This window comes from Suillus subaureus (assembly GCF_016647635.1).
Source record: "Suillus subaureus strain MN1 chromosome Unknown BJ212scaffold_25, whole genome shotgun sequence".
NCBI lineage: Eukaryota > Fungi > Basidiomycota > Agaricomycetes > Boletales > Suillaceae > Suillus > Suillus subaureus.
This window is the reverse complement of record NW_024538581.1, coordinates 593,774-620,933: the sequence shown is the minus strand read 5'-3', so window position 1 is coordinate 620,933 and position 27,160 is coordinate 593,774. Positions and strand designations below refer to the sequence as shown.

The window sequence follows — 27,160 nt, the reverse complement described above, 5'->3', positions numbered from 1 at the left end:
ATAAGATGGGTTATTGATTTAATTGCATGTACTGTAGTATACTATTATAACGAAACTGGGTAGCAACATACATATGGCAGGGCGGAAAAAATAGGGGCAAGACGGCAGTTATCGATCACGACGCCACTGGCAACAAAGGCGCTGATCATTGACGTATCAAAGTGACTCACATAGTGACAGCGAGCGTACTATGCACGAAAGAGGCTGCAAGCGAAGGTGTTGATGCATCACGGCGGGCGTGGGGTGCATGAAGGAGGCGGCGAGACCGGTTGAAGCTCAATGACCTCATCGAGGTCAGACAGGAGTCTCTGTTGCTGGAACCTGACATGAAGGCTGCTGGCGAGATTGTGGAGAGACATGGGTCGATCAAATCCACCGGGGAGACAAAGGAGTACTGCAACCCGATGGAGCTCATCTTAGACAGGACACCCTGCTGCTGGAATCTATCTTGAAGTCTGATGGCAAAACTGTTGAGAGACGCGGGTCGCAGATGATGACCGGGGGAACCGAGGAGTAGTGCAGGTCGTTGGAGCTCGATAACCCCATCGAGGTCAGACAGGGCGCCCCACTGCTAAAATCTGTCTCGAAGGCTGAGGGCGAGATTTTTGAGATACATAGCTCGATCAGAATGACCGGGGAGAGTGGGGAGTAGTGCAGCTTGTGGGAGCTCAATGGCTTCATCGAGGTCAGACGGGGCGTTCCGTTGCTGGAATCTGGTATAAAGATTGATGGCAAGGTTGCCGAGACGGCTGGCATGACGCTCATGGCCAGGTTGACAGCTCCACAGTGCCGCTCGATACTCCTCCTCTTTGTCTGCCATGCTATGATTGTATCAAAGTTAACTTGCTGCACGAGGACTGTCAAGAACGTTAGCGAGCACCAAAGAGTAAACTTGGGCGAACGCCGAAGACAACGATGTTGTGACTGTCATGTTATGCACCTGAACATCAGTCCGAGCCCCAGGACCAAGGTACCAATCAAATTGAATCAATGTTGAATCAGTGCGCATGTACCTAAAAGGGAAAAAAAACGATAGAGTGAACGATGAACGATTTTCATTGGCTGACTGTGAACATGTGTCTAAGTCTTACATAAGTAGAAGCTTGGTTGGTGCTTCACTAACTTCACTTTGCAACTGCATTCATCATGGTGTTGGTTGGAACGATCTGTGGAGGAATCGTCGATTTGTGCCTTGCAATTGTCGGGTCCCACAGCAGCACAGCCTGAGCTTGTGGCCAGTGGTAACAATTGCCATCCTTCTTGGAGTCATAGGTTGCCGCGCGATGCCACCGTGACTACGGTCCCAGGCGCAGACATGGAAATATTCAGACTCGGATTCTTCCCAATTGTCCGCTTTTCATAAACTACGTGATCACGCTGCTTCGTAGCACTCGGGGCTTGTGATCACTTCTTTAAGGCGGTCCTTCCCACCTTCTGTGCCTTCTATGACTCAGAAGGGTTAGCCTGCGCTTCTGGCAGCCCTCCCCTTTGTCATCTCGACGACTCTCATAGGAGCTCTTCACCACCCTCAGCAGTATTGCACACACGAGGGCAAGGAGTACGACTCCACGCTATCTTTGGATGTCAGGGCTCTTCTCAGTGCGGCCCTCGATTTTTGCTGCCCCGGGCCTTGCTAACGATCAGAAGAAGCCGAATGGTCCAGGCTCTAAAATCGAGAATCAGATTGGATCAAACACATCACGATACCAAAATGATCTTCATCACAGATGACGAGAGTGGCTTCCATTTGTAATAACAGTGTTTGAGCTGCGCTAGTGAATCGATGGTGCTGCAACAACGTTTCGCCTTCGTTGTACCAAGGCCTGGCCAATACTTGACAAACCACAATCAAAATTAAACAAACTTGTTGGGGTCTCTGGACCTACGGGAGAAAGGCAGCTATAGACTTGATTGTGCAAGACACCTGGGCTGTCAAATGAGTAATGAGACCTGTGCGGTGAGATCCAAGTTGAAACGTTCATTCCGATAGGCTCACCAGTGTGATGTTGCTACAGGTAATCATCGCGTACGGTGCGCTTCGCCGCGTTTAGCTGGCATTTATTCATTAGCACGAAACACTGCGGCAAAATATGATACATTCGAGTTGCATTCCTGCTACGGCATATATCAATATCACACGTGGGCAGTCCGAACCTTTGAGGATTTATTCCCTCGTGGGTCGTCTGTTCACGGTCTGTCTTTCAAATACTTATTGGTATGCGGGTATACAAGCCACTTCTAATCCAGTGGAAGATAATATTGATATACAATGGTGGTACAAGATATCTACAAGAATCAATTTATCTGCGTTCACAGAGATGGGGATATTTGATTCATTACTGCAGATCAAGTCGTCAGCAACTAAATCCACCTTCGGCAGACGTACTCACCGTAATGACAGTAGGCTCGTCCCTGCCAAGGAACTCCTTCAAGTTGCTGATTTCCAAGGCAACCTCAATGAGGCCCTTCAAGCCCTCAGCAGTGTCACCTACTAACACTTTCTCGCCGGCCTCCGGTCCAACATACCTCTCTACATACAACCTAACAGTTGCACCAGCACTGCCAGTACCACTCAATCTGAACACTACCCGTGACCCATCACCAAACAGCACAACCTGTCCTTGGTTCTTGCTCACACTTGAGTCAATCGGGTCTGTGTAGCTGAAGCTTGTGACAGATGCGATGGTAAAGTTCTGATTGGTGCTCTTCGACTTGTAAGTCTTATTTGCGAGCGATGACGAAGTGATTGCGCCATCCAGCAGTGCAACAAGCTTGTTGGCACCCTCAGATGAAACCTCTTCGTAGTCATATCGACTGAAAAATGATCGTCCGTAAACAGCGTAATGTTTCTTCAGCAGTTCCTTGATACCGATAAGTTCATTTGGCGATTCCTTATTGGCAGCAGCAATAATGTTCAACCAAGCTGGCTGGTGGTGAGTATTTGTAAATGTGAGTGAGACCGAGACTGACCCATGATTGCCCAGATACCATCCTTCTCACGAATGTGGTCTGAGCCTGTTCCGAATGACTCTTCACCGCAGATGGAAAGACGGCCAGCATCCATGAGGTTACCGAAGAATTTCCATCCTTTATTCAATGGCTGTGAGCACCGTATAGCGCCATCTTAGTACCATCGACATACCAGTAGGAACCTCGAAATATTCCAGGCCCTTCTTCTGGGCTACCAGATCGATCGCTTTGCTGGTTGGCATACTCCTCGCAAGGCCTTTTACGCCTCCCTTCTTGAAGTATGGAATAACATGCGCCCAGTCCGCGATAATGGCGACTGAATCACTGGGAGTGACGAACGCGCCCTTGCCGTAAATCATGTTTCTATCGCCATCGCCGTCACTTGCTGCGCCGAACTGAATGTTTTTCGCCTCGACAACCTCGACGAGTGAGTGTGCGTACGTGAGGTTAGGATCGGGGTGACCACCGCCAAAGTCCGGCAGTGCAACACAGTTCTGAATAGAGGCTTCAGGGAGTCCGAGGGTGTTCACTAATATTGCGCGTGCGTAAGGGCCTGTAACACCATGCAGTCCATCGAATAGGATACGGAAGGACCCGGCGTTGTTCTGAAGGAAGTCTTTGATGAGTTGGAAGTCGAAGATACCTTGAAGGAGTTCGACATAATCTGCTACTGAGTCGATGATCTGGACTTCGGTTGGCCCATATTTCGTCTTGCCTATTACGGATAGGTCGACCTGATCACCGATGAAGGTCATTCCGATGAATGGGTATATATGAACGTACGGGATCAGCCTCGATAACCTTGTACTTTTGGATAGTCTTCGTGAACTCATATATTTTGTTCGTCACATTTTCAGGTGCGGGTCCACCGTTAGAGACGTTGTATTTGATTCCGAAGTCGTTGTTGGGGCCTCCGGGGTTGTGGCTCGCAGTGAGGAGGATACCACCATCTGCCTTGTATTTGCGGATTACATTCGATGCAGCAGGTGTAGAAAGAATAGAATCTTTCCCAACGATGAACTTCTTCACCCCGTTTGCAGATCCGATCTTCAGGATAGTCTGAACGGTCTCGGGGGAGAAATAACGACCATCGCCTCCAATGACGAGTGTCGCACCATCCGCCTTGATAGAGTCGAATATAGCTTGGATGAAGTTCTCTGTGTAATGCTAATAATAAGAGAGAAAAATCATCATCTCTCAGGATTATTGCGGGAGGCTATCGCGTACCTCCTGCTGGAACACCTTCACCCTTTGGAATGCAAATTAGTATGCTTATCAGCGCGATCGGCCTATTAGATACCTCTTTCTGAGTCCTGATGTACCAGGCTTCTGCCCATCGAACGGCTTGGTTGAAATCTCCTTGACTTGATAGCCCATTGATGTAAGTGGAGTGACTTCAAAACTGACGCACTTGTCTTCTTTTATCATCGAGCACATGATATGTGATTTTCATCACGTGCATAACGTTTATGTAAATATCAACCCTGGAAGCACGTAATGATTCATGAAAATGAGGGCGCGTCTAATATTAGCTGAACGTTGAGCATTGTTGAACGTGTATTGCTCCGTGCCACGACGATAGGTCGCTGTAGTTGCATACTACCGCACCTCCCAAAAATATTGATATTCAATTGTTGTTTCAAGTAATTTGCAACTGCGAGTCAAGTGCTCGCTGTTTTTCTAGAATGGTTCATGATCTGTTCCTTCTTAATGACAAGTCAGTCCTGTCTTTTCGTGCCTCGGAGTTGGACGATTCCTCCCCTCCGAGGCTGCCCCTGCAGGCCCTGCCCAATCTTTGGAAGACTTCCTGTCACATTGATCACGTCAGAGCCCGTTTCTCTTCCCAACCAGGTGAATGCAGAGTGAAACTTCTATTGCACATGCGAATATCTTCTATCCTCTCTTGTCTTCAAACCTAGAACCTGCCTTTACTTCCAGCCCACAGGTCTTCTCCAAAGAGCTCTGAGAAAGATTTGCCAAGCTGCGGTAGCATATCTTGCGTGACAAGACCTCTTCCCTGCAGCCGAAACGCCATTCGACTGCTGGTTCGAGTGACCATACTTCCACCCACCGCCGCCAGAAGCGGGAGACGAGAAGCAGGAATACTCCCATCACTATCCACCAATAGGCATCAGCCACATCTCATTGCCATGCCAAGACTCACCCAAAGGAACCGTCCTCGTAGCATTTCCCCCACGCAAGCATCGCCCCGACCGTTCCGCTAAGAACATCGCCCTGGCCACCACACCGCTTCAACCCGCCTTCCACATCCACCTCAACCACCTCCCTTACGCGTTGCCGCTCTTCATCGCCCTCATCCAGCTTACTCGCTTCAAGACTAGCAGCTTCACCCGTAGTGTCGCTCGCGATTAGATCAGTCGGACCTTTCTCCAGCACCACGACACCTCCAAGTAGTTTAGAAACCTCACCAGCACGTTCCTTTGTCGGTACATCGGGTGAAACGCCCGCCGACTCACTCAGACGCTTGAACTCGACCACATTAGGAGTGAGCACCGCGCGGCGGTATCCCTTGACGAGAGAAAGTTCCTTCCCGATCATATACAAAGCATCAGCATCGAGGACGACAAACATAGCCTGTTCGCGAGCGATAGACAGCGCCAGACGAGCATAAGCCTGCATATAGCCCTCGCGGCCTAGTCCTGGTCCCATAACAAGGACATGCAGTCGAGAAAGCAGAGACCTGAGTTCACCCTCCACTTTCTCATACTGATCTGCGATGGTCAGATGGACCTACGAAGTACGTGAACGGACTCACGCTTCTTCACCGAGAATGGGATGTACGATCAGGTCTGGGGAGTAGGATTTGATAGCTTGGGCAGCTGTGGGCGAGCAGATGACATGTGAAAGGTCTGCTCCCTGCATATAAGAACTTGGTATACGCTTGTGAAAACATTGATACACTGAAATATACCAGTCGTAATGCAGATATTGCTGCGAAGAATGGTGCACCAGTGTAGCTGCAATACAGTCAACCCCCACAAATGTGGGATCATCCTGATAACGCTCACTCCAAAGCTCCTCCGAGGACACCGACTCTCCCTGAGTAGGTAGAGATCATGTATGTTCGCTGCAAAGTGGGGAATGGTTGTTACCTGATTGTCCTTTATGCAAAGTACCGTTCAGAGGAGGGATGATCTGCTTAATCTGCTGGTTTATACTACGTGGCACGGGCATGGCTGGAATTCGAGTGCGATACAAGGAAACAATTTGTGGGAAGCGCATACTTTATAATGCACTGACGTCACCCCATCTTCGGTTGCAGAAAACTGTTCTATATCATACAACCACGCACAAAGCATCTGCAAGGACGCGACCACAGCGTGTCAACGATACAGCATACATCCTATGTACAAGCCAAGAGTAGTCAGTACGAGTAAGTGCAGCGCTAGCCATTAATCTTATAGACGGGGTACCAGTAATATGCGGAAAAAAGAAAAACGGAAGCCCGTGATATGGTTGGAGGTCTAAGTCCAAGGGGTGATATATAATATGTACCGGTGAAGAACACAACAGAGAGCCAAGATAGAAACGGAGGACCATGGGCGATGTACGATGTGACCCAGCGAAGACGAAGTAGTTCCAAAATAGCGGTTATAAGTAAATCATGTGATTAAGCGTCAAAGTTGGGGAGATGGATGGGATTGCCATGGTGTTATCATGTCATGTTGTGCTCGCGGTAGCTGGCGCGCATTGATGACCGAGGGCTCTAGACTTCGAAACGAGAATCACGGCGAGGCAACACTCGCTTGTGCTCCACTATGCCAGAAGGAATTTAGGAAGGCACCTGCGTTCGACATAATCTCGACAGCGCGCCCAACGAGTGTACCACCCTGCTGTCGATCGTCGCCCCTTGTAGGACTTCTCGACGTACCAGCCGACGGCTTACGGCCATGCCGTGACGAGCTCGCAGTGGAATAGGATTTCGGGGAGGGAAAGGCCGGGCGCATAGCTAGGATAGGTGAGTTGGCAGGTGTAGGCTGTCGCGAAATGCACTCTTGCTCTTCTTTGATTGTCTGCGCTTGATTAGGTGTAGGGGGTATGACTGTAGAGATACGAGGGAGATGATACCGTAGTGTAGGTCCCGTGTTCAACACAAGCTGAGGTGGCGGGCGCACAGTCGACACCGAAACAGCTGATATCGTTGAAGAATCGGAAGACGAGGATGACGCAGAGGTGAACTTCTTCTTCGGTGGTTCTGGTAGTGGGGCTGTAACCACAGTAGGTGCCCGTAGATCTTCCGGGCTCAAACTTGAACCCGACCCCGAATTCGAATCTGTTCGGCGTCCAACACGATCCCGACCTCGTTCCACAATGCGTACGACTCCCTCTCTTTGGCGATCGCTGCGCGCGTCCCGGTCTCGTCCGCCTACGTAAGCACTGCCAATTCCGATTGCCAGTCCAAATCCACCGTCAGGGCTGAGGCTCCCAAGTCTGTCTATACTCTCACTATCACGATCTGAGAATGAAGACGTCCGCGTGACACTCCGTCCTCGTGTCTGCTGGCCCTCGGCCTGTGAGGACAATGTCGATGACGACGCAGACCGGCCACGAGGCGCGTCAGGTGGCTGAAGTAATCCAGATGAGGACGAGAACGAGCTAGACCTGGGTACAGGGACTGCTGTACTTTGGGGCGGCGTCTGTATGGATGCCAACGAAGGCGATGGTGTGCGAGACCTGGAGTGAGACCTCGATCTGGAACGAGATCTCGAGTCGGAACGCGATAGCGTTCTCCAGAGGTATCCTCAGAGCTCACGACGACCTCAGGTCGTCCCAAATTCTGCACAATAGGAACGTTTCCTGCGCCACCGCGAGAGTAGTGAAGCCCGCTCTCTGGGCCTTCAGCCTCAGGCTCAACTCGTTCATGCTGCTCAAAGTATGCGCGAGTATCAACCTCCTTCATTGGCACATCCACATCCGGACTAGGAGACGCGACGATAGGGCCATCGAAAAACTGTCTTGGCTTTAAGCTCTTATGATATCGCTCGGCCATCATGTCATCGACCGCCCCGTCGCCATCTACACCGTCAATGTCCGCACGGGTATAGTTTGGGGGTACGTAGACAAGCTCTACGGGTGAGTCCTGCGCACCGTAGGCATACCACTTGCCACTTGATGGTGGATGAGGATAGCCATGGGAATGGGCATAGGGGTAGTGCTCATCCTCTTCCGCTCGAGTCTTCAAGATAGTTGGTGCAATGAGCGCGATAGTGATAAGCTCCTTATCTGAACTGGGCGTGCGCATGAGGGCGCCGGTAGTGATTCGCCTATGATGGACCGAAGAACCGTTGGTGTGACGCGTATATGAGGCGGAGCGAGCTTTGGGTGGACGGGACCGCGAGGAGGAGGAGGAAGTCGACGAGGAAGAATGCGAGGATGATCGGGAAGGTAGCATGGCCCCGGCGTTAGCATGCCTAACGCGCATCTCGAGAACTTCATCTTCATCTTCTTCCTCCGACGTGGAAGAGGATACAGGGGAAGTATTCTGCGGCGGTGGAGAAGACCGAGGATGCGGAGGGGCACTCCGAGGATAAGACGCATGAAGATGTGATGGTGAGCTGGGGCGTTCGCCTTCATCCCCAAAAAGAAGCTCATCAGTTTCGTCGATGATCCCATCTTCGGAATCCTCATCATACCTGTCAAGCAAGATTGATCGGCGAACCATTAGTATACGCCCATAAGGGAACAACCGGGAACTGACCCATCATCCTCAAAACTATAGCCTTCGCTATAATCGTTCGAACCCACTGTCTTGGAATTAGGATATTCCACATTCCAAACTGTGCGCTTCTTCTTTGGCTTCTCGATCGCGATGCATTGTTCCACGAATGTGTTGAAGCTGATATGTTTCCGCTTCTGGCCAGGCACAATCACAGCATCTGGCGAGGACCCCTGCCTGGAGGCGGGGGGCACCTCAGTCGTGATAACAGGAGTTCCAGATGCAATGATCCGCGGAGGTGAGTCCCGCCGACAATCACGATTGAGGCCCCAGCGAGATATATGCGTATCGCTCTTAGTGTGTGTGAGAGGTGGCCTCTTGATCATTCCTCCGACACCAGGCCCCGTCAAATGCTTCGGAGCTTCGTGATCCGAATGCATATGAAGTATTTCATCCTCTTCCGATTCAGGGGGGCTAAACATGGGAGAAGAAGGCAGGTCGGAAGTTAGAAGCTCCATTATAGAACGGTGCTTTAGAATTGGCTTTGTGGTGGGCGGGGATGACGACAGCATGGGGAGATCGAGAGCGGCGGCAGTGTTGGGGGAGGGTTTGGGGCTGGGGGTGGGGGCGGGGTAATCTGCCGTGTGAAGAGGACCATATAGCCACGTAACATCAGAATCTTTCAGCCTGTAAAATTTGTTAGGCTGTGTTCGAAATGAAGTAAAAGGTATGACGTTGGGTAAAAGTGTGCCAAAAGGGTTTGGAAAAAGATGCGATGATGACACAACGATTAGTTTAGGAGGAGACTTTAGATGACTATTGAACACATGGCAATGCAGAACTCCGCAAAAACGCGGGGCTCGTGCATGACGATCATAAATGAAAAAGGGACTGGTTGAATTGAACCATGCGAGCAAGGAAGGGGCGTATGGAATTCAAAAAAGGGCGCTGAACTCACCAATTAAGGGTCTCGGGGCTAACAGTGCTAAGCTTGTTGCGTTGTTTCCACCACGTGCGCCAGGAAGCGTTCTCCAACCTCATTCCATTTGTGATTTCGTTCTTTAGACGAGTCATGCTCCGCCATGAACGCCATACATCTTCTTCTCGCCATTCATGGGAGAGATAATCGACTTGACCACGGGGAAGGTCCGATACAGCGGTGTCATCAGGTATGGTGTTTACAGAACCGAGCAAGACAGTCGTATAGTTAGCCATGGTATGGCAAACCTTTCGTGTGCACTAACGAATAGGGTCAGGACGGGATGTCGCGTTGGTTAAAAGACGACGATGTATAGTGAACAACTCAAGCTTGTGACTTACATTTGAGAAGCAAGAAGCTGGTTAAGAACAAGCTTAACGACGATGAGCCGAGTTCGGATTTGGGATGACGGAAATTTAGATTAAAAAAGGATGAGAAAGGAGCTGAGGAGCGGGGAAAGGAGCTGCTGGGAAAAGCTAGAACTTGGCTAGCACAGCTAAATGCTAGAGAGCTGCAAAGTTGGCAGCTTGCGCCTTCTTTAAAGATGAAATACTGCCATTTCTTTGAATTGCATGGATGGAGGGCAAGAGAAAGATCTGGTCCAGCCAGGCAGACGAGTGCCACACGACAAACACTTTTTTTTTAGTTCTCAATTCAATTTTTTCCATATCATCTTTCGGGGTCTCTCGTTCCGATTTACCCGATTCTTTTCACACGACTCGGTCCGCTTCAATAAAAATATAATAAAAACATAACAAATATTCAAAGAAATAATATTGCCCCGCATTACCCCGCATTAATATTCCTTTTCAGTAATATTTTGGCCCCAGCTACTCATCATTCCTGCTATCCTCAGTCATTCTGCTGGCACCGCAGTCCACCCCGGATACGACCCGTCCCTGTAATATTAGTACGGTGCATCATTCCCCGAACTGGAGTATATCGCTTCCCTTTCTCTAGCCTTGTTTCATTACCCGCTTCCGACTTCCAGTGCTCATAATCGCCTCCGCAGCGCCAATGGCTTACGGAAGTGCACCGGGGTCTGTGAAAATGTTCTAGTACGCTGTGTACCATGATCCGCCCGCACTCGGCGCATGTAAACTTTGACCGTCGCCATGCCCGTTGATCGTGGGTGGCATATCCGCCTTCGTTATCGGAACATTGCCAGCATGCAAATCAGGAAGTTCATCTTTGCACTAACTTTGCAGTTTGGAGTACGGACTAATTCTTGACCGAAACTTCTCCGCACCCTTTACGTATGTTACACTGCTTGTTGGAGCCCCACTATCCAGTTGGTGCCAGTGGGTCTTTTGTCTCCCATGCCAAGTATCATCTGACCACATAGCTCGCCACCATAACCTGCCAGGTGGCGTGAGGTTTGACCGGTGACCATCAAACGTTAACGCACGACGGCACGTCTTTCAGCCAGACGCAGCCACATAAATCCAACTAAGATAAATATATCCCATGAGCGCCTACTAGTCACTGGGCCTTTCCCGACAATTAGTAGCCAGTGTTTTGAAATTCTGAAGTCAAACTTAGGCAACCTACTCTGCCACGCTGCATCCTTGCCAAGTACCTACCATACTCCCATGGCCACTTGGCCTGATTGGCACAAAGCACATACAGCAACCAACTCATGTTAGGTATTTTCGTGTGATTCCCCCGGATCTCGTCATCCAAACTATTTTATCCGCCCCCGCCAACCACACAGGACCATCAATAATCGTTGGGATCACAAGGGACCAACAGGATTCCAACACACTATTACTTTGACGGTTATTCTAACTTACGGATCCGGCGACTGCTTTTTCCGGTTTCCGCGATAACAGCGGTCGAATAACAAACGAAAATAATAGATCACGACAGCGACAGGTCGCGACCTATCGTTATCCAATGACGGGTACAACAGGGTACAGCGGTCAACCTAGTACTCGTACAATTACTTTCGCCGCCCCATCTTGCTCCATCGAGTGATCAAATTTCAGTGAAAATTTGGCGAATAATTCTGCTACCAATGGTCGACCGTCACTGGCCTTAACATGCGTGTCTTTTGCTTGCTTGCGACATACAGAACCAGATAGGACCCTGCGCGTTTTTTGTTTTTGAATATTGTCGTGTGTGCCTGCAGGGTCTTCCTATCTGCTTATCAACGTCAATTCAATAAATGACCACTCTCCTGGAGTGCTGGAAAACATAAAAAGGATGCACTGTCCAGGGAATAATTAAAATTTAGTGTCCAGGATGCTATCGAAGAGAAGTCCTACCAATGCATTTTCATGACATACCTACATACATACGCGAGTACCCTGCAAAAGGTACAAAAGCACCATGGCCATGGAGACATGTCACTTGTCGAAAAGTTGTTTTCTCAGGAACGAGGTGTTAAGAGGTGGTAAGTAGACAAAAGAAGCGGATGTACCAACTGAGATTAGTACACCCGATCAGGAAACGTTCCACTTCTGGTTTGTTGTTCCAACCTCTGATCAGTCAGCACCCTTGAAAGTGGAGATCAGATGTACATGCAGGCGCCTACAAGTGGGTAGTGAGTGTTGGTATCGTCGTGGCATCGTCGGCGATCAGCGAAGTGGAGGTTGGGTGCGGAGTTAAGGGTTAAGACCGTATGGGGAAGGAAAGGGGAGGATGGACATGTGGAGAACGTTGGAAAACGTCGCTGCGTCAACAAAGAAATGATCGGTTGAAGCGGTATGGGAAAGGGAATAGGAATGGAAGGAAAAACATATGGAGAACGTCGGCGAAAGACTGTGCTGATCGGGACTAGAGTGGCATGGAGAATGAAAATAAGGAAAAGGGAAGATGGATGTGTGTGTGGAGGAATCGGCGAAAAACTGTATTTATTGGTCTGGGGCTGTCTGGGGAAGGAAATGCAAAAAAGAATATGTGGAGCAATCGACAGCAAAACTGTAAGATCGGGACTGGAGCTGTGGGGCTGTATGGGGAAGGAAGCGCAAGGAAGAATATGACGAAAAATCGTGATGATCGGGATTGAGGCTGTATGGAGAGCAAACAGAAGGAATAATGCGTGGAGAACATCGTCGAAAAATTGATCAAGACTAAGGCCGCATAGAGAAGAAAAGGCAGGATGTCGACGAAAAACTAAACCAGTGATCGAGACCGTTAAAGTTACCATGACCCCATGTCTCAAATCCACGGAATGGAGTGTATTAGCACTCACATGTACACTAAAATATTGTTATGTATGTTGATCAATCAATCTCATTTTAAAACTAGCGGACTGTCCTAAAAAGACCGCTAATTTAAATATGAGCCTGACACGTGCATTGGGGTTGTTGACTGGGTCGTGGTGCCGCGTCAGCAAGGAGGCGACTGATAATTGTGACTTTAATTTTGCGGACGGACCAGCGAGTTGAAATAAGCAAAGTTGCGGCTTACACTGAGCATGAGCCATGGCTGCCATGAGTGAAGTGCTTCTGAACTGTTGAATACTCAAGGTCCGAAATAAGACTTGACGACTCGAAGTTGCATTCAATAATAACTTACAATGCAAGACTAGTACCGCAAGTTGTGTAAAACCGCGCTCAGAGGCTGGACCTCTGGGTTTCACTTCGAAATTGTAGAGCGAGCAAGTTTCCTCGAAGCTCGTCACTATCCTGAGGGGAAACCCAAACTGACGGACCTATGGTTACTACCTCAAAAATCTCCGAGTGGCTATGATAGAGTGCGAATCAAGCAAGTATGAATAGCTCGTCCGCTCCATGGGCTCGCAAGCGACACATGCCGAATCTAATTGAGAAGGTGCCCACAAAGATCCAAGATGCCCCACCTAGGGCTTTGTTGCCCACAACCAGCATTTTGCGCCCTTATGGTGGTGGTTCGTGTAAAGAGGCGTGGGAGCCTGGGAAGCAGTTAGTGAGAGTGTGTATGAGGTTCAGGGTAAGTACAAGTCAGCGCTTGATGCTTGAAGTTGTCTGCCAGTCGGTCGTTGTACGTCAACTTTGTGGAAGGCTCTTTCCGAGTAGTAACTTGCGTGAATTCGGCCAGTCAACCTTGAGTCTATTTGGACGCTGTCGGCTGCGGCACTTTAAAGTTGACGATGTACTTTTATGGATAGTGTAGTGCTGTGCTTTGTGCCATACTGGGTCTAAGTATCTGTACTTACGAGCATTCTACCCTTCACTTCAACGTTGTTTCCGTCAGGCAAGTCATCCAGCAGCAGCACGATATGCTCGACACTCAGGAAAGCTCAACATTAACGTCCGACTTTGATTCTCTCCACATATCTCTTGATTCACGCCCTCCTCCTGGCTTACAGACTCCTGCCATCCCATCTATTACTGAAGCCCAGAATCCATGGTCAGAGGAGCAGTCGAAGCTTGATTTGAAGCGCGCACATACCCCAGATCCAACAGCGATTAATACCGCTGCACCATCTGTTTTCGCTGCACCAGCAGACTTAAACAACAACACTCTCGATCACCAAGTGCGTGTTAGCAAGGATGTTCTGACTCAGTTCGATCCTTTTACAAATGAGGACGAGCTGAATGCGCACCAGGCATGGGCTAACTCGGAAGGGCATCCACCACCTCCCCGAATTCCATCGCGTTCGAATAGTCGAGCACACTCCAGGTCTGCCTCGAAGGATATTCAACGCGATGGGCCTTCTTCCAGATCTAGCTCACCCGCACCACAACCATCGACTTCTACCTCATCTGGCTTCCCCTCACTTGCTGCGATAGCTCGGACCCTCTCCATTCCTAGCGTGACGAATAGAGCGCGCCCTCGGCCCTTGTCGATGGATGCGGCCAGACCCATTGCCACTCCTTCGCCTACAACCATGTCCTCATTTGCGCAGCAACAGTCTCAGTCTACTGCGCCATCACCTCTTTCCAAGCAGATCCCTCTTCCCTCTGATTACACTGCCTTGAAGACCCAAAGCGCACCGGACACCCGGTCCGCGACTCCAGCTATTACATCGCCATCTGGGTCAGAGTCTCCACGCAAAGATAAAGATCCTTCTTTCAACTTCCAGAAGTTCCTCGACCAGATGAAGACTAGGGGTGCGGAGCCACTTGGCAAATACGTGCGATCGTACGTCTAGTGACATTATGTATGCTATAGAAGCTCATTTCACCGTCCTTTGCTCTACAGGTTTCTCAGCAACTTTACGAAACGGACGTTTACCGTCAACGACCAGATCAAGATAATCAATGATTTCCTGAGCGTACGTGCCTTTGATTGTATTCAAAATTAAGACGTTCAAGTTTTATCAGTTCATTGCCACGAAAATGCGGGAAACAGACATTTGGAGAAACGCGACGGAGGAAGAATTTGACAACGCGATGGAAGGAATGGAAAAACTGGTGATGAACCGGCTTTATGAATACACGTTCACACCTTGTCTTCCTCTCCTTACTCCACCCCGACCAGTCACAGCCGATGACCTCGAACGCGATCGTGTGTTGTCTCAACGGATTGCGTTGTTTAGCTGGGTACGACCTCGACATCTTGATATACCTGAACTCGAATCCGATGATAACGATGGAAATGGAAACAACACTGGATTTTTAGAATTTGCTCAACAGGGTATGTCATATTCGTCATCCTTACCAGTCCGTCAAATACTAAATAATTGCAGAACTTTGCAAAGTGAATCATTACAAGGCTCCACGGGATAAACTCATCTGCATTCTGAATTGCTGCAAGATTATCTTTGGTCGGCGACTTTCACTTCCCATCTCAGCGGCATGCTCACATTTCTCCTAGGTTTAATACGACATTTACGCAAGGACGAAGGTGCAGATTCTTTTGTGCCAATACTGATTTACGTGGTCTTGAGGGCGAACCCTGAGCATTTGCTTTCGAATGTCGAGTATGTACAGGTTTTTTCACCGTGCAACCCAACGAAATTAACAAAATCTCCCAAAGGTTTATAAATCGCTTTCGAAATCCTGAGAAACTACAGAGCGAGGCGGGTTACTATCTTTCAAGCCTCGTCAGTTTACGACTACTGTATCGATCACTCGTGCTAATTTTTGCTGCTCAGATGGGCGCTGTACAATTCATTGAAAGTATGGATCATACCTCCCTCTCTAGTATATCACAGGAAGAATTTGAAAGGTTTTTATAACCTGCATTCAGTTACGTGATTCAAACTCACTCCTCTTGACAGAAATGTAGAAGTAGCAATCCAAACACTCCCTCCGTCACTTCCTTCTTCTCCAACCACATCCCAAGGCTCACAAACCCCGAATCAACCTTTGCGTCCATCTCCACATGCAGGAGAAGAATCTGCACAACCGCTTGCTCTCGCTGTTCCATCATCAGCCCAGAATCTCACGATTGGCGAGGATGCCCGGAAGTTATTGCAGAAAACCGGAGATGTGGTATCAAAACCCCTCGGTGCTATCAGTCGTATATTTAGCGAGGCACTAGATGAGAGGATGGGCTACCTTCCCGGACCATTCGCGCCCTTTGAGCTTGGTAGAGAAGAGAGAGAGAGACACTGGTCACATCCTGACCAGGTCGCTCAGTTCGCTGGTGGTGCTCCACATACACCGGCAGGCAGTGAGGGACTTCAGGCGCCCATGCAAACACCTTATAAGGCCCGCGTCCGCCGTACATCGCCCGTCCCAACCCCACCTACGTACATGGGGCAATCGTACGGAGCCGACGAAACCCCAAGTAGACCTGGCTCTGGAGGGTCATATGTACACCAAGCACTTGCGCTCGGTCCTGCCCAACCATTACCTCCCCCCAACGCTATTCCACAGCATCTTCAACCACCTTCCGTAGGCCAACATATATCTCGTACGCCCACTCCCTCGCTCGACCTTACTGCTGTTGAAGCAGAAATCGATCGTGCGCATGCACAAGCGAGCGCTGCTGCTCGTGCGACTCTAGCCCAGATCTTTCCAGGAGTGGACCCAGAGGTACGCGAGTGGGTACTGGAGGCCAATGGAGGAGATTTGGGCAAGAGTATAGAAGGGCTCTTGGAGATGGCTGGAGGATCATGACCAGCCTCCGAAGACGAGTCCTGTGATGAGCGGGGGGCTTTGACAATGACAAGACGTCACAAAAGCTCCCAGAGAGTTGCGATTGGATCTTACGGTGCGGGAAAACATATATCAAGAGCGTTTCCCCGCAATTAGTGATCGATTTGTGCGAGATTAATATCTCGCTTCGAGATGATATGGTGTTAGACTCCGAATGTCAGAGCGAGAAACCTTGGCTAACACAGCTGACACTACTGTGGCCGGCGCATCTGTCATCCATATCCGTTCTCTTTCTCGAGTTTTATCACTGGAAAGGCTTGGGTGTTTTGATGTGTGCTTGCATATGCGATTTATCTTATTTCCAATGTTAATTTTTTCTTTCATCATGCAATCTCATTTGCACCTGTTTTCCTTCCCGTGATTGGACTAGGAGAGACTGACTGTCACCAGTTGTTCTTCATAGCTGAGACTCGACCGAAGGGGCTGACAGTGCAATATCTCTTGACCCCATACTCATATTCGAACGCAAGTCAGACATGTATACAGGCACTTCAAAAAAGTCAGTTGAAGGTGTCGTGTTTCAGTACTGGTGAGTTTCATCCATCGAAGATTTGACATCAGTATGACATAGGCACCTGGCATGACGACAGTTGGCCAGATGTCGCTGGGCGGAGCTCCATTCTGTCCCTCGAGTCTGTACCAAGGGTACGGGGGTGCTCGAATTCATGGCTCGCTAAAAAAACTGTTGACAGTAGTGACCATGCGTACCTCAAGCGTCGAGTCAAGTAGACTTAGTCCTTTCAGGTCCCTTCTTGGTCTCGGCAGATTTCCAGGTTCTGTGCGTGCTTTCTCATACGTTCTCCGCTTATTTGACATGTATTTGATATTCACATCGGTTTCCAAGTTTTGTGCGCACTTTGGAACACTGTTCATCGATCGTCCCTTGCGTCAGGTGTAAGCCCTTGACACTCCCTTCTACTTAAGCATATTCCAAGAGAACTGGCAGTACGAGTTCGCCAGAGTATAAGAGATTAAACGGTGGTGTCTCCCCTTTACATTGAGGATGAACAGAGTCTACAGTTGTCCGGCTATGCCAGCGGCGAGCGTGTGTAGGTGTGCGTTTTTAGTTCTCAAGGTCAAATCTAAGACGACGGAGTTTACCTGCCAAGGCTAGGATTTATAACTGTGGTTCCCCGGGCCCCAATGCTCAACGAAATCAATTTCCTTTCGGGGATTTACAGTCTAGAGTTGTCTGATCCGGGCTACAACTTACAGGCACAGGAACCTACGACAGCACATGCGGCTGAACAGCCTCAACAGAGTACCTCGGAGTACGTGGTCTCACTGCGCCGTCTGCAGTTGTCGGGTGTGCCATATGAACTGATTCAATTCCAATGTGGCAAAACGATCGGAAACTTCACCTGTGAAGGCTGGGGAACTCATCCCCACTGAAAAATTTAGATATCGATCACACGACATGCCCTGACACGCCTGTACATTGTACATGCCAAGATTAATGTCTGAGTCACATCTCTTGAGCTGTCGCACTCGAGCAATATTCGCATCGAACGGAAAGCTTGGCAAATTTGACTTCTAGCTAACAGTCATGAGATTTCCAGATCGATCTGTATACATCGAAAAACCTACCAGTTGGGACGTTGATTAGTCTACAGAGCGTGCAAATATCGATATCTAAGTTTCGATGTCTTCATGATCATAGCCACTTGCAACTGCCGGCAGCTTTTCCCAAAAAGAAATATTAGACTCTCATGAGTTTTATCACATGCATCATGACACCACGCGTGCATTCAGTCATAAACTTGGACTCTGGGAGCCTCAACAGCAGTGGCAACGGTTACAAACGTTTACCCCACTTAAAGGAAATATAGTCGCACATTCCCCAGGATGATCGTACTGAAACAAGGACCGTGATTGGCCTAATAACAGATATGAGCTGCAACCCGCTTACTACTAGATCAATAATTCCAGACTTACCGGATCAGACAGCTTCATATGTTCCAGGAGTCTGGGCTGACAGACCAGGAGAGTTCGGGTGGTGACCGTGGGGTAAAGGCGCCGTGAGGTCTGTCATCACGGAGAAAACGTCACGCTTATATAGGCTGCCATCAAGTTCATTCCTTTTAAAATTGAGGTCCTTTTCCTACTGCCACCCCACCCATCGACTGAAGACACCATATATCATATACCATGACGTTGTCTTCTCCATCACTCAGCATCTCGGAGAAAGGTGATGTGGTCCATGTCGAGGATGAAAAGACCGCTATCGAACGCGGGCTCTATAACCCTCATGTCGATGTTTCGGGTGTCGACGAGCGCGCTTTAATGCGAAAAGTTGACATGCGGACTGTACCATGGTTATCTTTCCTGTATTTGCTTTGCTTCCTCGACAGAACGAGTATTGGAAATGCAAAGGTGAGCATGCATCGACTGTAGCATCACTCCCATGGGATCTGATCCCTTCGTAGCTGTACAGCATGGAGAAAGAATTAAACATCACCGACACTCAGTATTTGATATGCCTAACGATTTTCTTCATATCCTACGCACTATTCGAGGTTAGTGTGAACTTGGGACTAATGGACGCAAGTTGACCTTGTACCAGGTACCCTCGAACATCATCTTGAAGCGTCTAAAACCATCTGTATGGCTTTCGGTGCTCATGGTTCTCTGGGGTATTATGATGGTGTGCATTCTCAACACTATTCTTTAGATCCGATCACGCTAATCCTGTGTCCTCTACAGACGGTGCAAGGCCTAGTGCACAACTACAGCGGCCTACTGGGTTGGTTCATTGCCTAATGATTTTCGGATACAGCTGAATTTTTCACTCAAATTAGTTATGAGATGGATGCTTGGTACCTTCGAGGCCGGACTTTTTCCTGGAGTCACTTACTATCTCTCATGGTACGTGCGACTAGCGTTCTCGGTGCGAAAGCATTTTCTGATCTGTAACACGGTGGCTATGCAGCTGGTATAAACGTTCAGAATTTGGTATCCGCGCTGCCATATTCTTCTCGGCTGCGACTATTTCCGGCGCATTCGGTGGCCTTCTCGCTGTATGTGCCAATTACAGCCAGCAGTCGTCCTTCTAATTTTTTGTGTCATGCAGGTCGCCATAGCCAAGATGAATGGGATCGGTGGAAAGCCTGCCTGGGCGTGGATCTTTATCATCGAGGGCCTTATTACCGTTGCGGCAGGTGCTGTCTCATACTGGATTATCGTCGACTTCCCGGACACTGCAACATTCCTTTCCGAGGCCGAACGGACAGTCGTTATTCGTCGCCTGCAGGGTGATGCCCAATTTAGTGCTGCTGGAGAAAAGATGGAGTGGCGACACATCAGAAAGGCACTGACCGAATGGAAAACCTACCTTGCCAGTAAGTTCACCTGATCCGCAACTTATGTCCGCTAACAAACCGTCCTAGTGATTGTCTACGCCGGAGTTGACATGCCTTTGTATGCATTCGCATTGTTCTTGCCGAGTATCATTAACCAAGTAAGTCCATAATTTTACGTTATGTCTTTGTGAATCGCGTGTGCTAACTCCCATGAAACAGCTCGGTACGCTTTCATACTCTAAGATGCGACATTCATTTCACCGACTGATTGTCCCCAGGATATTCTGCAACTAAAGCGAATCTACTAACCGTTCCTGTTTACGCACTCGCTTGCATATCTACTTGCCTCGTCGGCTTCCTCGCCGACCGGTACGGAAACCGTGGAATGTATAACTTGTACGTTTACCCTTCGCTACACCACGGCTCCATGACTTACCACCGTGTTTTATGTCTAGCATTCTGCTTTCTATCGGTAAGCTTGCATGGTGCACCCTCATAGTAATAACGTCGCTCACGCTATCTGGGATATTGACAGCTGCTGTGGGATACATCATTTTGATTGCCTCCCGCAACGCTGCATTGTCATACTTTGCGGTATTTTTATCTGCTTGGTAAGTCAGTTCTACAACACAATTGACCCATGCCTGATCAATTACAATGTAGCGGCATTTACCCTTGCATTCGTGAGTGGAGCTCTTTCTATTGTTTCCGTAATATTAATGCTGATTGTCCCTGATTCCGCAGCAAACACGGTGTAAGTGTGATCCATCAACAATTTGTTCCCTTCTGACCGATCGGAGATAGTGCCTGGATGTCCAATAACTCAGAGGGAACATACAAGCGTAGTGTCGCTCTTGCGATGGTTATCAGCTGGTGAGTTATTTTTAGGGTGCGCGTGATCCATGACTGACACCAACTCAGGGGCAACTTGCAAGGCGCCGTTAGTTCTAACGTCTATCGTGCAAACCAGACGCCTTGGTACCCATTAGGCCATGGACTTGTGCTGATGTACATCGGAACTGGTCTCATCGCTACGGTCACGTTCAGGTTCCTCTTAAAACGGGAGAACGCTCGTCGGGACCGCGGGGAGCGAGATGAAATCATCGAGGGACATGAGGGAGGCTTTGAAGTCAATGGTCGGTTCGCAAGCGTTGACGATGCCAGGAGAGAAAAGGGAGACGAATGGAGTGGTTATAGATACACTCTATGAAAACTATGGTCCGATGTGAATGGTTTGGATTTTTCCCCTTTCTTTAATGTAACTTACGATGTGATTTACGACTGGATGTAACAATACGTTAATGTCTGATACCCAGTGTAAACCTACGAGTAGCGGAGCTACACTGTCTAGGGACCAAATTGAAATTTGGCAAAAATCTCGTGTCATCGTGAAAACGACTAAAGAATCTAGAGTTGGTGTAGTTCAGCTTTTCGTATACAATGTATAGCCTTTGCCTCGCACAATCAAACAGGCTTAGCACGAACCACCAAGTATATTACCATCTCCTTTCATGTAGGAGCACCATCAAACACATATAAGAAGTCGAAACCGAGGATTATCCCTATCGCACCCCCTCCGGATTTTACTCCAGCTGAGAGAGCCGACCTGCATCATCTACTCCACTTCTACCTCACTTTCCTTCTTCACCTCGTACTCCTTTTGTACCTGACATTGATGGTGGCGAGACTGCAAGCCAGGGCCTACCTAGCCCACTTGATGCCGACAAAGAAGTCCTTTCCAGTTGTGACATTTATAGCTCTGTCTCACAGGCAGGATGTTATCATTATTGCTGTCGTCATGTTCGCATCGTTTTCGGTGTTGCCTTGTCATTATCGTCATTATCGCACTTGTATTAGTATTTTTGCAGTCCATACTGCGTCTGAGACTGCGATGCATATGTTTTCTCAGAGATTCTAATAAATTAAGCAATATGTGCAACAAATTGGCCCGATGACCTTGTGTAATTTTATAACACAAGCTAGCACTAGATTGATGCAACGACTCGCCGTCTAAATTCCAATCTACAAAATGGCTGAACTATCTACATAGGACGCTAGCCTATGTGACGAGATCCCGGGCCGCCCATAGGTTTTCACGGGGGGTTTGATGATTCGTGGCTTTAGTATGTTCCATCATCCTAATTGGGTTGAGTCTGGGCTTGGCCTTCCAGAAATCCAACGGCGTTACACTATCTCGCAGGAAAGGCTAAGATTGATATGGCTGGTCTTACATAGTTTGACAGACGGATACGTGGAGTGCCAGTGGATTGCGTGATCAGCTATCGAATAGAAGTTGGTCGCCTATGATAGGTAAACCGAATAGAAAAAATCGTTCCTACCTATCGACGTCAATCAGAAGATAATTAAATCTCTCAAAATCGATGTTTCAATAATATACTTGCCAATAAACCCACCGAGCGGGGATGCCGTGTAAATTCCAAGGATCTATATGGTCGACTGGTCGGAGATGACAAAGATGATGGCCTATCTGGCAGCTCGTGGAAGAGCAATTCTGTAGACTTCTCGAAATCTCGACCCGGAAGCGCTCGAGCCTCGGAAGAGACTTCCACAGTTCGAGAAGCTGCTGAAATACGATCAGAAAGCTCGGATTTACCCACGAGAATTATAGTTATTTAATGAACACTGACGCTCAAATGCCAAGCTGCGACGAGACCGAGGAGTTCGGACCGTTCGAAGGTGCCGGTCATGTGAAGCATGGAATGAACCACGGGATCCGGAGTGGTACTGCACGACATACATACTACCATGTAGTTATGCAATACCACCAGAGAGTATATATCACAGAATGTTGTTGCGAGGACATCTGTTTTTGACTCGTTCTTTGTATGAAAATGACCATGAGCATTCAGCATCAGACTGCATAGCCGCGTTCCAGAATTCATCACGGTGTGCCGAAAGTACAAGGGACGCATGGAGCTATCCACAAAAGGAGAGCGCATCGGTGAGTGCAATCAGAGTTTCTTGAAGAGGACGAGCGTTACGGAACAGCCTTACAATGTCGGAAGTACGTAGTTACCGTCAAAGTCCGCACCTGCCCTAAATTCTGTACTGGCCCATCATGAACCTATAATTAAAGCCCAGAAAGGATTCAGCGCGTGCTTTTTACGCGTCTTCTTAAAGTTGGACTTGCTCTCCCATCATCTTCCGTGTATACCCTCTCTCCCTCAGTTTTTTATCTCTACTTGTTTTATTATCAAAAATGGGTCGCCCTCTTTACTCCAAAGCTTTCCAGACAAAGCCTATCATCAGAGAGCCAGAGGCTCCCCTCCCATACGAAAAATGGTCATATATCAATGCTTTTGATCCAGACTCTGACGAGTTTTTCGAAAACGACCAGGCAGTTTACGAGGCCTTCGTTGACCATGTGCCTGTAGAACACTCGGAAGACGAAGAAGAGATGGAAGAAGACAGAGAGACCGTAGTTATCAGACTGGACCTCACTGGCCAGGGTAGTCATCTCGACCGTGACAGTCCAATGGCTGTTGGGAGTGATAGCCCAGCCCAGTACATTACTCAGGCCTACCGAAGGCAGACAACAGAGGCGGAAACACCCGTCCGAGTTCGTCTCGCAGCCCATGACATCCATGGTGAAGTCCAGAGTGACCCACCGGTGTCGCACGAATCAGTAGAGATCGATTCCTCGCGGGATATCATGGCACCATTAGACGCACACCCACAGCCAGTACCTGCCACGCAGCCACACAGTATCTTCAATCACACACATCATGGACCTCGAGGTGAACTCCCCCTTCCAACCCCCAGTGCACCCATCCCTGTTCCCGGCACATACTCCCAGCACTCTTCACCTGGTGAAGGGTTATCTTTCTCCTCGTTCTACCACCAGCATTTATCGTCGACACCGCCGCCACGCTACACATCCTTTTCTCGATTTTCCCCGTCACCACCTCCCACAGTCTCGCCTCGTATTTACACTTGGGCGTCTCGTCGCCAGACATATTCGCCAGTCGGAACAAGTCCTCTCCCTAACAATAGTGCACGCATGTCTCATGCTCATATTTCCCCCGCACTCGTCCGTGTCCGAGACGTCGTGGCTTAACTTGCAATCCCTTCATACGTAACCTCTTCCTTTCCTTCATTTTGACTTTTCAAGGCATTCCAGCATGCACAACGCACGTGATCTTTATCCTGCTTCATACATTCAGCTAATCCATTACTTATGCACTATTACAATGGCCGTAAATGACCCACGTCATTTACTCTACTATCCTGTGCTTTTATAGTCGTTGTTTAGCGGATTCGTATAGATTAGACCTGACGCCTCTGAATTCATCCGCTTTCAACGTTGTTGATATCATGTATTGGGATCAAACGTTTGTATAAATTTGGCTACCTACAGTGTACAGTGAGATCAGCCCCATCTAGCATCCCAATGACCAATACTCTCTGCAAGCACAAAGCTCCCATTTTGACCTGGACCAAGGATGAAACAGCCGGTGTCTTCCGCATCGAGGGCCGGTGCTCGGAGAGGTGGATCTCGGGCCGTGTCGAAAGAAGCATCAGGAGCCAAGGACAACGGGATGGCCCCAACAGGTGATGTGCAACAACCGTGTCTTGTCATTGCAACGAACGCGTGGTTATCGGTTGCAGATGCTAAATGCGACCTACGCAGCAAATGATCAATTCTCTCTAACACCATCGAGCGTGAATTGTCTGACGTCACCGTGTCCAGAACATCTTTGATGAACGATTGGTGAAGGAAAGCCGCCCATGTTATCTGTGTCACGTCGCCAATATATGAAGGAGCGGGAACTTCGTAGACAGCAACGTAAGGATTGACACGGTCATTCGCTTTGAGTCTACCGTATCGTAATCGGTTGTTGAGAAGTTTGGAAAAAGTAACACTTAGACACGAACCTTTGAGCTCCTAAGCAAGCCATGCCTACCCATTCAAAAAGGTCACCGATATATTCATCCCAGTCCTCTGTGCTTTCCTCGGGAAAGGGAGCAAGTGCCGGGACCGGGACAAGTATGTCGGTGGAACGACAAATTTGAGGCTGAACGATCACCCCTTCGTGCGACTCGGACTCGGAGGTTCCTGGCTGCGGGTCTTAATGAACACCAGAATGAGCTGGTTGAGAACACATGATCTCCACCTTACATACATACCTGCTTGGCAATACAAAACTTCCCATTTCCCAGGCCCATTTTCCCTGAGCTCGTCCCAGAGTTTTAGAGCTGCCTTCTGCTTCGCACGTACAGCAACAGATACGGTCTCTTGCTTAACCGGTATGCGTATCACTGCGCTAGGTCTCGATCACTTCTTTTTCGTGCATGAACTGGAATCCTGAGTGACATACCGTACTGCTCAGGACACCCTTTGAAAGGGAGTCTCTTCCCTATCAACCCGAGTTGCTCGTACAGTGACTTTGAGACGCAGAGGGTGAGGACACCTCTAGGGTCGATGCACCATGTATCAACACACTCGGAAGTGGATGGCAGTGCAGTTATAGTATTCCTGTTTGACAGAAAACAGAACCATCTCAGTGTTTCTTCAAGGCATGATTCAAACTCTCTTTACCCGCCTGGACTCTTGGAGGCAAAATCAAGGAACTCCGATAGCGTGCAACGTCTTTTACAGTATGTGGGCTTCAGGGATGTAAGCACCTTCTCGAGTTCATCGGAAGCAGGGAACACGACGTCAAGCTGAGGAAGTGTCAAGCATCTCGTTTCAAAAAAAGTAACAAAGACAATATGACTATACCTGTTGAGTGAAAGGGTGTGCTGCACAAAGTCGGTTGAGTCGAGCGGATGGTAAAGTGCCGTTCGTCAGCATCACTCTCGAATGCGCCATTGTCACGGTGGTTGGTGATCGTGGAATGTTTGGAGGTGAAGATAAGTGACTCGGCAACTTCAAATAATGAATTGGACAGTAGTCTGACTCTGGATGTGCTTCAGCATTTAGTAATCTTGCCATAGCTGCATCTACTTGCGAGCTATCTTATTATACGATTGAGGTCACCAACTACGATATTGTCAATCAACCTGGTCTTCCCAACCCATAGCGCACCGCTCAGAATCACGGGTATATCTCCTACCAACTGATGGTTCGAAGATACGTTCAAAACATCGAATGTCTCTGAATCATTCATCTCTATATAATCCAGCCGCACATCCACTCCGTCTATGGCAGCCTGTGCTTTTACTTCGTCAATGACAGCGACAGCTTTTGCAATGCATCGGTCCTTGGACTCGCTGTTCGACCACGCAGACTCGGCGTGTTTAAGGGCCTTGTAAAGCGCAGGTGCAAATTTCCGCTCATTCGCAGAGAGATACGCGTTTCTGGACGATAAAGCTAAGCCGTCGTTCGGATCACGGGTCGTGGGGACAATATGGACATGGTCAGCTTCGGGGTGTGCGAAAAGCAGGTCCTTGCAGAGTCTCCGAAGAAGTAAGGCTTGCTGAATATCTTTCTGGCCAAAATACGCATTCGTGGGCTACAGTCATCGTCAAGCTAAGGTGCGTCCTGCGGAGAGGCCATCTCACCTGGACCGCATTGAATAGTTTGGTTACAACTGTCGCTACACCTCGGAAAAACGTTGGCCTGCTTGCGCCTTCCATCTGATGTCCGTATCCCTTCATCTCAACGAATGCGCCCTTTTGTGCTGAAACATCCTGGCTTATACCCGATGGATACATGTCCTGGACCGAGGGAAGAAATACAGCAGAGGCTTTCCTCACGGCGTCGCCCACAGTAACCTGCTGTGCTGTAAGGAGTTCCAGGTCTCCTGGTAAGGTGCGAGGGTACGTGGCAAGGTCTTCATGCGGAGCGAACTGGGCTGGGTTCACAAAGACGGAAAGAACTGTCAGCTCATTCTCGGCTAGCGACCTTTGGACTGAGTCGAATGGTTCGAGATTAGTAAGGAGGTATTTATAGACTTCAAAGAAAAAGTGTGTGGGATGTGCTCACCAAGAGACAAATGTCCGTCGTGAAGAGCTCCCATGGTCGGTACGAAACCCACAGATTTACCCTCATCGAAGGCTCTCTGCCGCCATTGTCTGTATAATGCGACAGACGTTAGAAGAGGGATAGGTGATGGTGGAAGGGAGGAGGTTGACATTGGTCGATGAAGGAAAGTATACACCTTGGTGATAGAGCGCCGCATACGGATGAAACGTATTAACCCAGGGAATTCAGATGAGATGCAGCTTAAGGAAAGTT

The 27,160-nt window shown here is 48.8% G+C and overlaps 11 protein-coding genes across 11 annotated transcripts; 4 read left to right on the top strand and 7 right to left on the bottom strand.

Annotated features, from left to right (window-relative positions):
- Positions 1-7: 7 nt before the first annotated feature.
- Positions 8-1,020, bottom strand: BJ212DRAFT_442025 (uncharacterized protein). The gene has a single exon (XM_041343217.1). It carries the CDS (start codon positions 763-765, stop codon positions 412-414), a length of 354 nt encoding a protein of 117 aa, XP_041190980.1. The 5' UTR covers positions 766-1,020; the 3' UTR covers positions 8-411.
- Positions 1,021-2,238: 1,218 nt separating this feature from the next.
- On the bottom strand, positions 2,239-4,477 carry BJ212DRAFT_1369293 (uncharacterized protein). The gene is made up of 6 exons (XM_041336216.1): positions 4,271-4,477; positions 4,198-4,219; positions 3,754-4,137; positions 3,143-3,704; positions 2,971-3,087; positions 2,239-2,923 (listed from the first exon to the last, which is right to left on the bottom strand). Exons 1-6 carry the CDS (start codon positions 4,405-4,407, stop codon positions 2,355-2,357), a joined length of 1,791 nt encoding a protein of 596 aa, XP_041190979.1. The 5' UTR covers positions 4,408-4,477; the 3' UTR covers positions 2,239-2,354.
- Positions 4,478-4,532: 55 nt separating this feature from the next.
- Positions 4,533-6,022, bottom strand: BJ212DRAFT_1369290 (Ribokinase-like protein). The gene is made up of 2 exons (XM_041336215.1): positions 5,135-6,022; positions 4,533-5,084 (listed from the first exon to the last, which is right to left on the bottom strand). Exons 1-2 carry the CDS (start codon positions 5,638-5,640, stop codon positions 4,886-4,888), a joined length of 705 nt encoding a protein of 234 aa, XP_041190978.1. The 5' UTR covers positions 5,641-6,022; the 3' UTR covers positions 4,533-4,885.
- Positions 5,903-6,204, top strand: BJ212DRAFT_1369281 (uncharacterized protein). The gene is made up of 2 exons (XM_041336214.1): positions 5,903-6,030; positions 6,084-6,204. The coding sequence occupies exons 1-2, from the start codon at positions 5,911-5,913 to the stop codon at positions 6,123-6,125; spliced, it is 162 nt and encodes a 53-aa protein (XP_041190977.1). The 5' UTR covers positions 5,903-5,910; the 3' UTR covers positions 6,126-6,204.
- A 673-nt stretch (positions 6,205-6,877) lies between these two features.
- On the bottom strand, positions 6,878-10,259 carry BJ212DRAFT_1369278 (uncharacterized protein; the record flags this gene model as incomplete). The annotated part of the gene is made up of 4 exons (XM_041336213.1): positions 9,606-10,259; positions 8,690-9,334; positions 7,709-8,624; positions 6,878-7,628 (listed from the first exon to the last, which is right to left on the bottom strand). Coding segments are annotated over exons 1-4 (2,569 nt in total), but the record flags the coding sequence as incomplete, so codon positions are not given.
- Positions 10,260-12,051: 1,792 nt separating this feature from the next.
- BJ212DRAFT_441819 (uncharacterized protein) lies at positions 12,052-13,174 on the bottom strand. Its single transcript, XM_041343216.1, has 2 exons — positions 13,149-13,174; positions 12,052-13,093 (listed from the first exon to the last, which is right to left on the bottom strand). Exon 2 carries the CDS (start codon positions 12,775-12,777, stop codon positions 12,139-12,141), a length of 639 nt encoding a protein of 212 aa, XP_041190975.1. The 5' UTR covers positions 12,778-13,093; positions 13,149-13,174; the 3' UTR covers positions 12,052-12,138.
- A 656-nt stretch (positions 13,175-13,830) lies between these two features.
- BJ212DRAFT_1275899 (uncharacterized protein) lies at positions 13,831-16,621 on the top strand (the record flags this gene model as incomplete). The annotated part of the gene is made up of 8 exons (XM_041331248.1): positions 13,831-14,696; positions 14,757-14,829; positions 14,879-15,191; positions 15,244-15,321; positions 15,372-15,477; positions 15,534-15,600; positions 15,652-15,725; positions 15,778-16,621. 8 exons carry the CDS (start codon positions 13,831-13,833, stop codon positions 16,619-16,621), a joined length of 2,421 nt encoding a protein of 806 aa, XP_041190974.1.
- A 2,322-nt stretch (positions 16,622-18,943) lies between these two features.
- BJ212DRAFT_1275940 (MFS general substrate transporter) lies at positions 18,944-21,169 on the top strand (the record flags this gene model as incomplete). The annotated part of the gene is made up of 14 exons (XM_041331250.1): positions 18,944-19,033; positions 19,087-19,176; positions 19,224-19,304; positions 19,364-19,403; positions 19,459-19,525; positions 19,590-19,677; positions 19,731-19,998; positions 20,047-20,121; positions 20,238-20,355; positions 20,415-20,431; positions 20,495-20,570; positions 20,623-20,642; positions 20,760-20,832; positions 20,881-21,169. 14 exons carry the CDS (start codon positions 18,944-18,946, stop codon positions 21,167-21,169), a joined length of 1,392 nt encoding a protein of 463 aa, XP_041190973.1.
- A 1,784-nt stretch (positions 21,170-22,953) lies between these two features.
- On the top strand, positions 22,954-24,397 carry BJ212DRAFT_1369249 (uncharacterized protein). Its single transcript, XM_041336212.1, has one exon. The coding sequence runs from the start codon at positions 23,180-23,182 to the stop codon at positions 24,035-24,037; it is 858 nt and encodes a 285-aa protein (XP_041190972.1). The 5' UTR covers positions 22,954-23,179; the 3' UTR covers positions 24,038-24,397.
- BJ212DRAFT_1448092 (uncharacterized protein) lies at positions 24,350-25,792 on the bottom strand (the record flags this gene model as incomplete). Its single annotated transcript, XM_041338494.1, has 7 exons — positions 24,350-24,602; positions 24,633-24,797; positions 24,856-25,009; positions 25,108-25,244; positions 25,304-25,456; positions 25,520-25,644; positions 25,703-25,792. The coding sequence occupies 7 exons, from the start codon at positions 25,790-25,792 to the stop codon at positions 24,350-24,352; spliced, it is 1,077 nt and encodes a 358-aa protein (XP_041190971.1).
- Positions 25,793-25,934: 142 nt separating this feature from the next.
- Positions 25,935-27,059, bottom strand: BJ212DRAFT_1276068 (Pantoate-beta-alanine ligase; the record flags this gene model as incomplete). Its single annotated transcript, XM_041331259.1, has 3 exons — positions 25,935-26,435; positions 26,485-26,834; positions 26,909-27,059. 3 exons carry the CDS (start codon positions 27,057-27,059, stop codon positions 25,935-25,937), a joined length of 1,002 nt encoding a protein of 333 aa, XP_041190970.1.
- Positions 27,060-27,160: the final 101 nt, after the last annotated feature.